We start from the raw sequence: 14,162 nt of genomic DNA, 5'->3' as shown, positions 1-14,162 counted from the left end.
TTTTTTTTTTTTTGTTTTTTTTTTTTTTTTTTTTTTGGGCGTTACCCTACTTTGGTTTGGTCATTTATATTTTTTTCCCTCACGCTTACCGGCCACAAATACCCCCCCCCCCCCCCCCCCCCCCCATAGATACGCTATACTTAGTAAATTAATTACACCTCTCAGCGCAAGGCAATATTATTATATTCAACATACTAGGTAAATACCTAAAAATTCCAGTCCCTTTACATACTTAACAATATACTTTACCCATATAAATCATCAAAAATTACAACTTCGCCCCACCCCTATCCTTCGCGCTATCCATCCTCTGACCCTCGTCATCCTGCTCCGCCACCGTCAAATCCGGCAGCGTCGCCGGCATTATGCGTCGCGGAGCGGAACCAGGGACGACAGAGTACTGCGAGAAATCTGTTACCCCCACGCTGCGCAAGTAGTCTTCATCGAGGAGTAGTTCGCCGTTTACAGACGATGCCGGCGCGCGGAGGATAGCGAGGACAGCGTCAGAGAAGATCGTCGCTTTACGCAGATCCTTCGCCGTCGACGGGTTCTCTCGCGTCATCTTCGCCGTCGCAGCAGACTCGATCGCGGCCGCGGGCCATAAACTCGTTATCGCCATCTCCGCTAACCCCTGTCTTTCGAAATCCATCGCGAGTCCTTTCGTCAACACGCTCATCCCTACCTTCCCCATCGCGTACGCGGTCTTGCCCCGGAAAAAACGGCTGTAGATTGGCGGGCTGACGACGATGATTCGCCCGTGCCGGGATTTGAGGTGTGGGAGAGTGGCTTGGATGACGCCGTAGAGACCTTCGGGGTTGACACGCTGCATTAGCTGGAATCGCTTCATTGGCGTGCTGGCGATTGAGGACCACCAGATTGCCCCGGAGTTGTAGATTAGCACGTCTAGACGGTTGTAGGTCTGATGGCTGTTAGTTTTGTGTCTTGGTGGGGGGGGGGGGGGGTGGGAAGGGATTTACCGAGATGGTTTTGCTAACCAACGCTTGCACGTTGGCGAAGTCCCGGACGTCGACCGGGACCGCCGTCGCTCGGCCTCCCGCTTCGACGATCTCCCGCTCGACTGTGCTGATGGTCGATTGCGCGGAGTTGGGGTCTGGCGGGAACGGCACGGTGGTCTTGGCGTTGCTTGTTAATTTTGCTGCGACGATGACTAAAAAGAGGCTTATTATAAGAGCGTGTATAAATGAGTATATGTGTAAACTTACCAGCATACCCATTCTTTGCTAAGTCGATAGCGATCTGCCTCCCGATGCCTCTTGAAGCACCGACTACAAGCGCGACCTTGGTATTGTCCGCCATTGCTACATTACTAGCTAGTTAACGGAGCTACACAAGATTGGGTTTGAAAATTACTCTAATTCAATGATATTATACAAAATAAAGAAAATAGAACTACATCTTTCTACTCATTATGAGTGGGATGTTCGGTTGAACTGATGAGATCACTAATCCCCTACCATGGCATTATAGGTACAAGATACAGTGATTATGTCAACTGTAGGAAAATATGGGTCCACGGGAGCAGCCGAGATGCCGAGGTTCATTTACAGACCCACCCTACCCCTATAATGGACTATATCTTCCGTCATAGTCGTCTAGACATGATACCGCACAAAGGAGGGAAACAGCTTCTACCGTTTGAAAAGTGATAGATCATATGCAGTTGGTTAAGGACTTATTATATACAAAACCTAAAAAAGGGGGTATTATCCATCGTGCCTCATTTCTAATCCAACTTCACTTCTCGTCGAACTCCAGCAATGCTCAAGGTTTATGTATGTACCTATACACCAGCACCCATCTCAGACATCGAACCAATGTCTGACACCTGTGTAGCACAGGAAAGTCCAGCTGTCATACGCAGGCGCCCGCTAAGGTGATCCCTTTAATACAGCCACGGCCCTACTCGGATGTGTCAGCTCTCGGCACTTACGAAGGGCAACTCTTCCCGGGCCGCGGGGACCCGGAAATGTAGGTGGGCAATGTCTTACCTGGGATGAACCGGTTTTCCTGCTCCCTGAGCGTCGGGATCTTGAGAACCTCGCTATGTATGGCGTTCATTGCCGCGAGGGCGTCGTCTGCGCCTACGACGAGTGATATGTTGATCTTGCTCGCGCCTTGGCTTATCAGGTAGATGCTGATCTTCTCTGATGCTAATGCCGACAATATCTCGTCTGGGGACTGTTAGCGATAACCATTTCTTTGTAGATGATTAGGGTATAGTTGGCAACTTACTGGATACGCCGACCATGTTTCGCATCTTGTGGCCGACTACTGTCACGATGGACATGTTGGGTGATATCCCAACCTGGCCAAATCGTTCGAGCTCCTCCTTAAGTCTCAATAGCGCGCTGGCATCATTTGGCGCTTGCACTGCTAAGCTAACGTGTCTCTCACTCGTGGCCACGAGGTCTGCCGGGATTTTATTCCGTTCGAGACGGTCAAACACCTGTGTCAGGAAACCCTGGGACTTGGTGTTTCGGTTGCAGACAACATTGATGAGGAGAATGTCATCTTTGACCGTCACCGCTGTCGGTTTTCTTCGTTCTTGCTCGGCTCCGTGGTACCCGTTCTTCAGCATAAAACTAGGTAGAGGGGCCAGTCGGGGAGACTGGGAACCATCATCATCCTCAGACGATGTACTTGCTGGGCTGATAGGGGTGGGATTGGTCGTTGATGGGTAGATAATAGTGCCATGCCCCATTGGTTTGAAGACGTTTTTCAAACGTAATGGTATGCAAGCGTCCCGGATTTGATCCATCGTCAATGGGTGGATTACCTTCAACAAAAATCAGTAAGCTTACCTAATCACGCATTAGAAAATTCTTTTACTCACCTCACTTCCGTAGTACGTCAACTCGGTGGCCTCTTCGTCTGTTACTGTCGATAACAATCGTGCTGACGGTACTTTCCTCGGGTCTGCTGTGAATATCCCGTCGACTTCTTTCCAGATCTGAAGTTCCTCGGCTCCCACCGCCACAGCGCACATAGCCGCGCAAAGATCGGAGTACCCCCTTCCTACTGTCTGGAGCAACGAGTCCGGCATTATGCCAAAGAAACCTGGGATTCTTAGTAACTATTACGTAGTCTCGGTATTCAGGAACCTGTCTCACCAGTCACAATAGGGATTGAGTTTCCGTACTCCCGTATTCGCCCACATATTTGGTCAGATAATACATGGTAGAATTTTGGGCCTAGCCTCTCGAGAGCAGCCACCTGGTCATGGATAGATCCGCCGAAAGCAGATGACACGATGTCGTCGAGAAAAAGTGGCCTCGCTGCCGTACCCTAGGCCGGGTTTAGTTCGCCTATTCAAACGAATGGTCTTGGCTTCGGGATTTGAGAACTTACCGTGCTTGTTAGACAAGCCGCAACAATCATGGAAGCAAGCTTCTCCCCTATGGAGATAACACGGTCTTTGGACCGCGGTGATAATTCTCCGACGATCTGAGATTAAGGTTAGCTTGTATTCCTGCGGGATAATGGTTCGATTCCGACTAACCTGCGCGGCCAGTAGGAATCTCTTCAGACCCTCGCACTCCTTCTTGACGCTAGACGCCGTATCATCGTAGATCTGCCCACGGATAGATACCCGTGCAGGGGAGTTCGCAAATGCGTCTAACACGCTCAAGTGCGTATCCTTGATCAAGTCGACTACTTCTATCAGCCGCTTTTGGGAGTCGACGCCTAGTTCGGCGTATGCTATGCATTGCAGCAACAAGCTCGTCGTCCCGCTCGCCTTCAGGGTCCCCGAGAAGGCCGAGCAGACAACGATGAGGTTGTTTGCCCCGGCGTACTGAGGGATGATACTAGTGCATATCGTATCTAACAGCTTTCCTAAGCTTGTGCCGCCGTATTTCTGTACCAGCCAGGGCTTGCTCGCCGTCGCAGTCACCATGATGTAAGAGATGGTAATTGTAACACCTCAAGATGTGAAAAAGGGGTTTCCGTGTATCCGAGAGGAAACGGCCGAAGATTTGAAGATGGGAGAAGAGTGTTGGTGAGGTGGTTTGAGTTGTTTCATACACGAGATCGAAAATTTAGCCAAGCTGGCCGACGTTGCTTTTTTTATGCTCCCCCTGAATTGGCCTTAGCTGCCTCTTTGGGTAGAAGCAAAGCCAGCCATCGCCAAGAAACCAACTCAGCCCGCCGTCGGCAACGGAGAGGGAAAGAGGGGCGGAATCGCAAAGCGTTAGCGAAGCTTGAATTCCACAACCAACCACAGGCCGCCGGGATTGCGTCAGTCGGGATAGTCTACCGCGATTTTCGAGCGAGGACTAAAACGAAAATAGAAAACATTCGGCGTGGGCCGACGACAACATCATAATCACTCTCCGGATTTAAAGAATTCGAGGCTAAGAAAAAAAAGAGGACGGCCGGAAGGGCGAAACCGAGGAAAGATAGGTAATCATAATCACCGAGGCTTTCGTGTAGCTAAGCTTGCCTGGGAATTAGGGCTTACCAGGTATATGCGAAGCCTACACCCACCGAGATAGGCGTGTACAAACATCTTACACACATCCCTTTCCCAGCCTGTACAGATACCTAGCCGCAAATACTGGGGAAAAGGGGAGAGGGTAGAGGGTAGAAAGCAGTGACAGTGCATAGTGGGAGGAGAAAAAGGGTTGCCCAAATCCCGACCCGGCATTTATGATAGGTTCCGTGCGTGATAAATACTATGCATCGAGCAGATCCTCCTTTCCCAAAGCGTGACCCCCCCTTTTCCCCGGACTTACTTGATGCGGTGCCTTGGTGTCGAAGGCGGCGTTTGAACAACCTACATTAAGGAATCGAACTAGTACGTATGGCGTATGGGACTAAAACCAGGATCAACGAACGGCCGTAGGGTTATCTGTAATGTCAGCTACGGTATCACGATGGGGCCTTTGCTTTTTTTTTTTGTTCGCCTCTCTTCCCACTTGCGGATCACGAGATTGGGGATGAGCGAGTTTGCTGCGATGGACATTTCGGGACCGGAAATCGCCGGGAATGGTGGCTTACACATGCTCTCCCGTTGTATCGAGGTAACTGGACTACGGCTCCAGTTAGTCGGTTTATTCGTAACCGTTGCAACGTAGGATGATCTAAGCACTCTATTTGCCCCGCGGGGGAAAAATATCGTCGATTTGATCGAGTGGAATGGTGAGAAGTACAGTACACAATTCCTGGCTTTTTCTCTCCCGCCCGGAGTTTTCTTTCCCCCTTCCAGGCGATTCTGTCAGCTTGGGCTTGCATCTCCCACACGTCGTACAGAATCACTTAGAAAGCTACATGCTACCCCCCTGACGCCGCAGAAGCCACCGATGCAAGTGGTTATTACATCAAGACGCTGGCTGGCATGTCGCTCATCAAACCTTGTACCTGCAAAAAAAGAAAAGGGCATATGTGGTGTAATATGACCAAAAATGGGTGATGCTACCTCAATCTCACCGTCCCCAAACGGCATCATACCCAAACGCATGTGTCTACCGTGACATTGTTCCTGTGGTAGATTGATTGATAGATTATTCAATAATAACCAAACCTACATAGAATATTGGCACTAAAACAACCCCGATCCCTCAAAACTCCCCCCGAAACCAGTAAATGAAAAGCGCTTGGGTATACAAATCGGTTTAGAAAACATGCCTCATGATACCTCTCCCTCCCTTGGCAATCACCACGCCTCCACCTCGCCCGTGAGACTAGCCCCTCCGGGCTGCGCGGTATGCTCGTCGACGGAATCGTCGAAAGCCGCGCTGCTGTAATACTGCGGGAAATCCTTCCTCAGCTTCCCCACGATCAACGTCGTAAGCTGCTCGAACTCGAGCAGGAACCCGTCGTGGCCATCTGATGACCGTAACATCGCGAGCGTAGCTTCCGGAAGACAGTTCGCCAACCGCTCCTGCTGCTCGGGGAGGAACAGCGCGTCCGTCTCAACGCTAACGACCAAAGCGCCCGCGGGAACCGCAGCCAGGACCTCGCGCAGCGCGGTGTCGTCGTGGTTGGAGACCGGTGTCGGGGTTCTCCCGAGCGTGACGTCGTGGGCGTCCATCTTGTTCGTGATATGCAGGTAGCAGTTCGCGTCGAAGCGCTGGATGAACTTCTGCCCCTGGTAATGTAGGTACCCCTGAGCGGAAAACGAAGGGTCGCGCCTCGCGGCCCAGCCCTTGCGATGCTCTCTAGCGTCGCCGGGCACGGTGTCAGCCGTAGGGACTTCGGTGCGAGGGAGGTCGAGAGGCGGTTCCGTTACGGCTCTCGGTTTTTGCTGTTGCTGGCGCGGCGGCTTGCGACCGAAGCGCTCGTCGAAGCTCATGCACGAGCGGTACGTGAGCATGGCCACCATGCGCGCGGCGGCCAGCCCGGCCGACGGCTGTCCCTCGGGACGCGGCGTATAGTAGCCGTCGTCGAACCTGGGGTCCGAGTAGATGCACTGACGCTGCGCCTCCGCCCAGGATATGCCCCAGGCGCTATGGTCGGCTGCGGTTGCGATTGGCAGGATGCTTCTGACAAATCCGGGAGCTGTGCATAGGGGCCACTCGAGGGTCGTCATCCCGCCCATCGAACCTCCGATTACGGCGGCCACGGATCGGACGCCTAAGGCATCGAGGACGTGCTTGTGTGCTCTGCGCGATATTATGTTAGTACTAAGATTTATTGTTTTGGGTATCTTGTCTATGTGGGTGTTCCAACATACCGTACATCGTCACGAACTGTTGTTTGTGGAAATTCGCTGGCGTATTGTCTTCCCGTCCGCGGATCAACGGTAAGAGGGGATGCGCTTCCGTAAGGTGACCCGAGGACGTTGGCGCAGAAAATGAAGAAATGCGCTGGGTCGAACGCCTTGCCGCGACCAAGAAGCGGACTCCACCAATCGCTGATATCGCTGCTGCCTGTAAGAGCGTGGCAGATTACCAAAACATTATCGCGAGCTTCATTGAGTCGTCCCCATGTCTTGTAGGCTATTGGGCAAGATTCTAGTACCTCGCCTGAGTCGAGGACAAGCTCTGGTATGACCGCGAATTTCTGCCCCTGAATGAGAGTTGCGTAGTAATTGTCAGGGTTTGGGTTGTGATCTAGAACTGCGGCATGTTAAAACATCTTCTAAGGTAAATTGGTTCTAGTCCACTTACGAGTAGCCATATCGTAATGATGTGGATGTTTGTTTGTAATTTGGCGAAATAGGCTGAATTGCGAAGATAAGACTGGCAAGTTTGAGCGAAGGGAGAAGCTATCTTAGAGCTATCTAGATAGCTACCTAAGTATGTATGTATGATTTCATATCATGGTTGTATATAGCTCGGTTTCGCACATTGCCGGTCATAACAAGAGTCCCGACTATCTGGCGAGCCAGATACATGTGTTACTCACCCCACACAAACACCGTCGCAATGGAAACTCCAGATTTGACCTTCCAGACCGAGAGCTAGGGGGAGCTAAGGAGACAGGGACTAGAAACTACGTATCTCCCACGTATCTCCATCGCCCACTCTGCCACTTTCTGCTGCTAGCACCGGTGTTCGGACTACTGCCCTGCGGACCGGGATTTGGTGCTTCGGGATCTGCGTCGTGTCGCAGAGTTGTATGCGCCGTCGTACGGCAGAATGTGGCTCGGCCCCACAATCATCTACGACTGGCCCCATCGACTAAGGACCATGATGACATTAAATGATTATCCACATGCATTGGTTGGCTTATAACCGTTATGCCTACATAATGGTAGTTCAGATACTATCGTATCGTGTATCTTGTACCATATGTAAGCAGCCATCGGCTGATACAGTAACCACGGCTCGTCCCGCATGCTCGTGCGTGATAGAGGCGTAAACCACATGGACCTTCGAGCCCAATAGGAAAATTTGAACATATCATGTTGGGAGGTCTTGTTACCCCTATCTTGAGGCGCATATAGACCGTTGCTTTGCAAGTCGGATTTTAACCTTTCGGATCCATCACCCTGGATACTGGAAACTGGAAACTGGAAACTGGATAATATGGCGACCACTCGCATCGTGAAAGTGGCAGCTGTGCAAGCTGCACCCGTCTCTTTTGACCTCGAGAAGAGTTTGGAGAAATTAACCAGATTAGTCGGTGAAGCAGCTAAGGGGGGAGCTGATCTTATCGTGTTCCCGTAAGTCTTTGCATAATCCGTCTACACCAATGCGATAAATTGACGCCAGTCCGCAGCGAAGCGTTCTTATCGGCTTACCCATGGCGATATGCGTTTGATGCCACCATCGGAGCACGAGAGCCTCGCGGTGAGAAAATTTTGTCTAGAGGCGGAAAGGTGTCAAATGATTAACGTCAAGTAGGGAGAGAATGGTACGCGAAATATTACGACTCCGCGGTTGCTGTACCATCTCCGGCAGTGGATACCATCTCGAAAGCAGCTAAGTCCCAACGCGTGTATATTCAGGTTGGTATCATTGAGAAAGATGGGGGCACGCTGTATTGTACCGCCTTGCTGGTTGGTCGAGACGGTTCCATATTGTTGAAGCATCGAAAAGTGAGTTTTAGTTGGCTTGTTATACGACTTCTTACCCAAGCTAAGCGTAGATCAAGTTGATACCCACAGCTGCGGAGCGTCTAGTATGGGGAAGGGGGGCGGGTGACGGCCTTGGAGTTGTCCAAACTGACATAGGCAAGATCGGTACATTGATCTGGTAGGCTTCCCTCGACCCCGTGAGGCTCTACTTTCTGAAAATATGCAGTTGGGAAAATTACATGCCCGCGGCGCGGATGGCACTCTACCAACAAGGAGTCGAGTAAGACGACATGACCACTTAGTGTGAAGGTAAGAATTCTGCTGACTCAACTTCCAACAGGATTTATCTAGCTCCCAACGCGGATGATTTGCCGTCATGGATCGCGTCGATGCAACATATCGCCAAGGAAGGACGATGCTTCGTTGTCTCGGTGAATTCGGTGTGTAAAGTTTCCGACTTTCCTGAGGACTACCCGCCATTTACTCCCGAACATCACGACCGGAAGCCGGACGGCTCGAGATGGGAGCCTGACGATATCGTAAACCGCGGAGGATCTTTCATCGTGGGTCCTCTTGGAATCCCATTGACAGAGCCAGTATGGGACAAGGAAGAGATAATCTTCTCCGATTTGAAATTGTCGGAAGTAACAGAGTCACGAGTGAGTTTTTCTTAAGTCCGAATCGTAATTCTGACCAACGAAACTGACAGATCATTCTTAGCTTGATTTCGACCCGGTTGGTAGCTACGCTCGTCCAGACGTATTGTAAGTTCCGCTCTCCCCCGAGAACAAAATTCGCGCGGGATAGGTCGTGGCGACTAACATGCCGACAGTACCCTGACGGTAAATACAAAACCCGGGACAAATGTAAGCTTCACGGGATAGGTTAGGCGTTGGGTTAGGACGTGATATTTTGGAATTTTCGCTGTTCCATCGATCGAGAGACACACGTGGTTCGATACACCGGACTGGGCATTCCGTAGTTAGGTAGATTATTCTGTAGCCCGTAGGATAAAACCACAAATGGAAAATACCCGGTTTGTACCCGCAGACCAGTAAGCCACTGTTAATTCTGCCCTAAAATGTGATTGCTCATCTTGACGTACGCACCGTACGCACCATGTTCCGGTGAAGGAGTTCTACGCATGTGAAACATATCCAATGGCCGAATGGCTCAAAGAGCCTCTCGGTTTCTTCGCAGACAAGCGAACCGAAAAGCCGGGTCGCCCAGCCTCGGTAACAATGATCAGCAAACGCCATTTTTGCGAATTTTCCATCGACAACCGCCGTTATCACATTTCACAAACATGCGGGGAACGCCGTCGCCTCACATATGTATGTGACCCTTGTACCTACTTCGATTGTATGTAGGTGGGAATATGGGGGGAGTATGATGGATGTCAACAACAAGCCAGGAGCTAGGGTTGTGGGTCTATCATACGACGACTAGGAAGCCATCGGGCTTTGCTGGTGTTACATTGCAGTCTGATAGTCAAAGTGGCCAACTGGATCCGGATGCCGGATATGGACGGCAAGGAGTACCTTATCTGATGTAGGCTGGCTGGAAGGTACCTCTGGCTGACGAGGGAGCTGCAGGGTGAGGGGGAGCATGTATGTATACTTCCGTAATCCGGACGCCATAAACCTCAAAGTGTTTGTCTCACATACATTTAAGGCCGAGCTGCTCTATAGTTGACATCTCTATATCAGTTCGAATCGCAAAGGGAATCCGAGTCCTCAACGCCTCGACGTCTCAACCTTTCGAAATTGTGTCGCCTATAGACAGTCAACAGTCTTTAACAATATTAGAACGCGTAACTGCTTTAACTGACCTTAATATGTCTCCTCCGGGGTCAATTAGCAATTTGGACTGGTATGACGCCATAGCTTCTCGATGAGGAAAGGAGAAGACGTATAGCTGACACGAGATAATACTATAGGGAACCCAGCTTCGACACCATTGCCGTACATGGCGGACAGGAGCCAGACCCAATCAACGGCTCGAGAGCAGTTCCCCTATACCAAACTGCCGCGTATAACTTTTCCGACGCGGCTGATGGCGCGAGCAAATTTGCTTGGTCCAGGGATGGATACGTCTATACGCGTATGGGTAATCCCACAAATACGGTCTTCGAAACTCGAATGGCTATGCTAGAGGGTGGTGTTGGTGCAGTAGCGACTGCGTCTGGCCACTCGGCGCAAGTGAGTTTTTGTTCGAATATGTCGCTAACGATTTTCGTATACTGACGAACAACTCCAGTTCATGGCCTTGACTCAATGTTGCGAGCCCGGTCACAATTTCATAAGCACCAGTTGGTGTAAGTCTCTGAACTCCAAAGATGCGCCTTTGACAACGTCATGCTGAATAACACGCGTTTGTAGTGTACGGCGGCAGTTTCAACCAATTCCGGGTATATCTCAGCAAATTCAAGATCAACGTCAAGTGGGTAATCGGAAACGATCCCGCCAAATTCGAAGAAGCAATTGATGACAACACACGGGCCATTTACATCGAGACAATCAGCAACCCCAAGCATAGCGTCCCAGATATTGCAGCCATTGCTGCTGTCGCGCATAAGCATGGCATCCCCTTAGTCGTCGACAACACGTTTGGCATGGGCGGGTACCTATGCCAACCAATCAAGCTTGGAGGTATGTAGCCTGCATACCCCTGACCCACTTCAACCAGATGGCCGTAAGCTGACTTGAGCCTCTAGCCGATATTGTCACACACTCGGCCACGAAGTGGATTGGTGGACACGGAACCAGCATGGGCGGCATCGTAATCGATGGCGGACATTTCGATTGGAGTGCATCAGGGAAATTCCCCGGTTTCACGGAACCGGCGGAGGGTTACCACGGCATGCGATTCTGGGAGACGTACGGACATAAGGCACTGGCGGCGAAGGTGAGAATGGACAGCATGCGTGATCTCGGTCCTTGCATGAGTCCATTCAACGCTTGGCTGTTCCTTCAAGGCCTTGAGACCCTACCACTCCGTGGTCAGAGGACGGTCGAGAACACACAGAAGCTCGCGGAGTGGCTCGAAAACCATCCTTGCGTTAACTGGGTATTATACCCCGGCTTGAAGTCGCATCAAGACTATGAGCTGGCAAAGAAAGTGATGCCAAAGGGAGCAGGTGGCGTCTTGACTTTTGGTGTGGTAAGTCTCTGCTGCAACGTATATAAAGCAATTATGCATAAATGCTGACGTTGGTTTTAGGCTGGACAAGTCGAGCAAGTCCGTGCCGTGGTCGACAATCTCAAAATGGCCAGCCACTTGGCGAATGTCGGAGACTGTAAAACCCTCATCATCCACCCCTGGGTTACGACGCACCAGCAGATGCCAGATGACGAGAAAATTAAGGGAGGCGTCACGCGTACGTATAACACCAGCTCCTATGATCGCACTCCGTATATGAGAAGATTTGGCTAACTTGACATCTTCTGACCAACAGCCGACCTCTTGCGTGTCAGCTTAGGCATCGAAGACTTCGAAGACATCAGACGAGACTTCGAGCAAGCCTTCAAGGCCGCTGGGCTTGAGAAGGCGGCCAAGAGCGGAATAGATCCCTTCCAGACTGCCGCCAACCTCGTGAGCGGAGGATTTATGGGCAAGCTTTCAACGGGTCCTCCGAGACCCGGCACAGATGGCACTATACAATCATAGATCGCATGGTCGATCAAGGAATGAGAAATATGTATTAGGTAACTTTGGAAGATATTGATACCAGGAGATTCGGGTGATACGTGAGATAGGTACAGGGCAAGAAGTGAATGAGATCGGCACTTGCATTCAGGTGCATTTATACATAACGGGGAGAAACGATCGCATATCGAGAGGGTATATTCTTAGGCAGCCAGTTACACAAAGTTCAACCAATTTCAAATCATTAAAATATCAGGTCGTGCCTCCTACCAGCATGCAATATGTACCTATGTATCTAGTGGGGCAAGAGCGGCTCGGTTATCTCATTAACCTCCAGGCTTGAACCTTGAACAAAACCGCTGACTAAGACTTGACTTGATTAGTATTCAATGCGACCCACATGTAAGTTGCCTAGGCACATGTCGGCTACCGTAGGTACTGTGTACATATCTTACTCCATCAATCCCTACTATTTCTTATTCCAAATCTCAACTGTTGATGATGATGATGCCATATTTGTAGGAATATAATGAAGTATATTACTGGCTAATCAATAATTCCAAGATACAAGTAAACAACTCTTCGTAATGGGCGGCCACATTGACTTATACATTGACCTCGGTACGATAACTCACCCCTATCCTCCCAGGATGATCTAACTCGGGAAGCATTCTAGCGTCGCTATACAGTTATATCGCGCTCATCCAAGTGCTCAAAACGCAAGATATTCTCAAGCAGCACTCTGTAGAAGTCGAGTCAGCTCACCTCATCTTATTAACACATAACCTGTTATATTCTCAAGATTATAACGACCCCCTAGTCCGTCGTATAAGCTGACTAACGGCCAAACACCAGGATCCACCCGGTTCTCCTAGGTGCCATCAACGCCGGCTCCGGTATGTCTCTCTGAAAAAAACTGCTATCATTTTTCCCTCGCATATAAGATGCCGTGTGGGAAGTCACATCAGACGAGAACCAATCATCGCCCAATTCAAGCCAGACCTGATATCTCCTCTACGCCCGGCACTCTATCCGAGACAGCAAACGAACGCCTCTTGTCTCAAGCCACAACGCCATTACCTCTTTTCCCGCCCATCCACCCCCGTTCTCCTGCCGCCCCTTCTCCCACACTCCTATAATCACTTCCACCTTCCCGCCTTCCCACCTTTCCGCTTTCCCGCCTCCCCGCCCCCTCTCACCCCCAACCCCCTAACCAGCTACCTAAATAACTAACCCCCACGCAAGGCAACAAACCGCCCTGGGTCCTCCCCGCCAAAGCCATCCACAGCGCCTACGACAGCTCGCGTTCCCTCCGCAGCGTCGGACTCGCCGACGTCTCTGCGCCAGGGGACCTGTTCGAAGCCGGGAAGACGCAGCTGCCCCTACGCGCACTCCACTACATCAAGACGCACCACCCCACCCCGGTCTACTACCGCGCATGGCGGCAGCTCTTCCACGTCTTCTGGACCGTGCACCGACCGCCTAACACGCCTGAGTTATTGCGCGAGGCGTTAAGTGCGGATGATGGGAAGGGGGGAAAGCGGTTATTCGCGGCTGCGGAGGTCGATGCGATTGTGGATGCCGCTGGGCAGGTTGAGTATAAGAATGTGCTCCGGCAGACGACTGAGACGGCGTTGAAGCGCGGCGCGTTTGGGACCCCGTGGTTGTGGGTTACCAATGCGGAAACGAAGGAGAGCGAGCCTTTCTTCGGTAGCGATAGGTGGCACCACGTGTATGAGTTTCTTGGGTTGCCGTACCAGGCGGTCGCGGTGTTGGCGCCCGGGGCGGAGAAGTCCAAGATTTAGGTTTATTAGGAAATTTCGATTCCTTTATTTGTCCGGGATGTGGTGTGAGGTACTCAAGCACATGATGGCATCGCAATCCTCAGTATTTGTCCGGCATTTGTATTAATCAATATATAAATATATAGGCTAGGTATATCGCGATTCTTTATCCAAATTCTTTAACCAAACGAAGCAAATGGGTATGATCTTTTGTATGTGCATATAATAGGTATATACTCTTTCGTTAA

At 50.8% G+C, this 14,162-nt stretch overlaps 6 protein-coding genes across 6 annotated transcripts; 3 read left to right on the top strand and 3 right to left on the bottom strand.

Annotated features, from left to right (window-relative positions):
• Positions 1-169: 169 nt before the first annotated feature.
• Positions 170-1,468, bottom strand: GGS22DRAFT_156534 (short chain dehydrogenase family protein). Its single transcript, XM_047960384.1, has 3 exons — positions 1,224-1,468; positions 978-1,168; positions 170-919 (listed from the first exon to the last, which is right to left on the bottom strand). Exons 1-3 carry the CDS (start codon positions 1,315-1,317, stop codon positions 269-271), a joined length of 936 nt encoding a protein of 311 aa, XP_047821078.1. The 5' UTR covers positions 1,318-1,468; the 3' UTR covers positions 170-268.
• A 339-nt stretch (positions 1,469-1,807) lies between these two features.
• On the bottom strand, positions 1,808-4,174 carry GGS22DRAFT_106629 (aspartate kinase). The gene is made up of 6 exons (XM_047957824.1): positions 3,521-4,174; positions 3,370-3,465; positions 3,132-3,306; positions 2,855-3,078; positions 2,254-2,797; positions 1,808-2,192 (listed from the first exon to the last, which is right to left on the bottom strand). Exons 1-6 carry the CDS (start codon positions 3,914-3,916, stop codon positions 1,948-1,950), a joined length of 1,680 nt encoding a protein of 559 aa, XP_047821077.1. The 5' UTR covers positions 3,917-4,174; the 3' UTR covers positions 1,808-1,947.
• Positions 4,175-5,485: 1,311 nt separating this feature from the next.
• GGS22DRAFT_106626 (homoserine O-acetyltransferase) lies at positions 5,486-7,404 on the bottom strand. Its single transcript, XM_047957823.1, has 3 exons — positions 7,131-7,404; positions 6,695-7,079; positions 5,486-6,623 (listed from the first exon to the last, which is right to left on the bottom strand). Exons 1-3 carry the CDS (start codon positions 7,138-7,140, stop codon positions 5,675-5,677), a joined length of 1,344 nt encoding a protein of 447 aa, XP_047821076.1. The 5' UTR covers positions 7,141-7,404; the 3' UTR covers positions 5,486-5,674.
• Positions 7,405-7,991: 587 nt separating this feature from the next.
• GGS22DRAFT_198619 (carbon-nitrogen hydrolase) lies at positions 7,992-9,504 on the top strand (the record flags this gene model as incomplete). The annotated part of the gene is made up of 8 exons (XM_047966157.1): positions 7,992-8,128; positions 8,185-8,255; positions 8,310-8,503; positions 8,560-8,660; positions 8,709-8,762; positions 8,823-9,141; positions 9,203-9,246; positions 9,315-9,504. The coding sequence occupies 8 exons, from the start codon at positions 7,992-7,994 to the stop codon at positions 9,364-9,366; spliced, it is 972 nt and encodes a 323-aa protein (XP_047821075.1). The 3' UTR covers positions 9,367-9,504.
• Positions 9,505-10,086: 582 nt separating this feature from the next.
• GGS22DRAFT_106547 (putative o-acetylhomoserine sulfhydrylase) lies at positions 10,087-12,467 on the top strand. Its single transcript, XM_047957822.1, has 7 exons — positions 10,087-10,354; positions 10,422-10,683; positions 10,742-10,799; positions 10,864-11,133; positions 11,199-11,644; positions 11,705-11,861; positions 11,940-12,467. Exons 1-7 carry the CDS (start codon positions 10,320-10,322, stop codon positions 12,149-12,151), a joined length of 1,440 nt encoding a protein of 479 aa, XP_047821074.1. The 5' UTR covers positions 10,087-10,319; the 3' UTR covers positions 12,152-12,467.
• A 113-nt stretch (positions 12,468-12,580) lies between these two features.
• Positions 12,581-14,127, top strand: GGS22DRAFT_106495 (thioredoxin-like protein). The gene is made up of 4 exons (XM_047957821.1): positions 12,581-12,751; positions 12,807-12,885; positions 12,986-13,026; positions 13,376-14,127. Exons 1-4 carry the CDS (start codon positions 12,718-12,720, stop codon positions 13,933-13,935), a joined length of 714 nt encoding a protein of 237 aa, XP_047821073.1. The 5' UTR covers positions 12,581-12,717; the 3' UTR covers positions 13,936-14,127.
• Positions 14,128-14,162: the final 35 nt, after the last annotated feature.

Source organism: Annulohypoxylon maeteangense (genome assembly GCF_022496945.1).
Source record: "Annulohypoxylon maeteangense strain CBS 123835 unplaced genomic scaffold GGS22scaffold_4, whole genome shotgun sequence".
In the NCBI taxonomy this organism is placed as follows: Eukaryota; Fungi; Ascomycota; class Sordariomycetes; order Xylariales; family Hypoxylaceae; genus Annulohypoxylon; species Annulohypoxylon maeteangense.
Note: the sequence above shows the minus strand (reverse complement) of the source record. Positions and strands in the feature narration are given on the sequence as shown.

Coding starts and splice junctions, on each gene's coding strand:
- GGS22DRAFT_106629 (XM_047957824.1), bottom strand. CDS start 3,916: ATGGTGACTGCGACGGCGAGCAAGCCCTGGCTGGTACAGAAATACGGC. Junction 3,307..3,369: donor CGGCTTGTCTAACAAGCACG/GTAAGTTCTCAA, acceptor AACCCGGCCTAG/GGTACGGCAGCGAGGCCACT. Junction 2,193..2,253: donor AAACATGGTCGGCGTATCCA/GTAAGTTGCCAA, acceptor AACAGTCCCCAG/ACGAGATATTGTCGGCATTA.
- GGS22DRAFT_106626 (XM_047957823.1), bottom strand. Junction 6,624..6,694: donor ACAGTTCGTGACGATGTACG/GTATGTTGGAAC, acceptor AATATCGCGCAG/AGCACACAAGCACGTCCTCG.
- GGS22DRAFT_106547 (XM_047957822.1), top strand. CDS start 10,320: ATGTCTCCTCCGGGGTCAATTAGCAATTTGGACTG. Junction 10,684..10,741: donor CGTCTGGCCACTCGGCGCAA/GTGAGTTTTTGT, acceptor GAACAACTCCAG/TTCATGGCCTTGACTCAATG. Junction 11,134..11,198: donor CCAACCAATCAAGCTTGGAG/GTATGTAGCCTG, acceptor TTGAGCCTCTAG/CCGATATTGTCACACACTCG.
- GGS22DRAFT_156534 (XM_047960384.1), bottom strand. CDS start 1,317: ATGGCGGACAATACCAAGGTCGCGCTTGTAGTCGGTGCTTCAAGAGGC. Junction 1,169..1,223: donor AGCAAAGAATGGGTATGCTG/GTAAGTTTACAC, acceptor GCCTCTTTTTAG/TCATCGTCGCAGCAAAATTA. Junction 920..977: donor TGGTTAGCAAAACCATCTCG/GTAAATCCCTTC, acceptor AACAGCCATCAG/ACCTACAACCGTCTAGACGT.
- GGS22DRAFT_106495 (XM_047957821.1), top strand. CDS start 12,718: ATGGGCGGCCACATTGACTTATACATTGACCTCG. Junction 12,752..12,806: donor TGACTTATACATTGACCTCG/GTACGATAACTC, acceptor GAAGCATTCTAG/CGTCGCTATACAGTTATATC. Junction 12,886..12,985: donor CAGCACTCTGTAGAAGTCGA/GTCAGCTCACCT, acceptor GCCAAACACCAG/GATCCACCCGGTTCTCCTAG.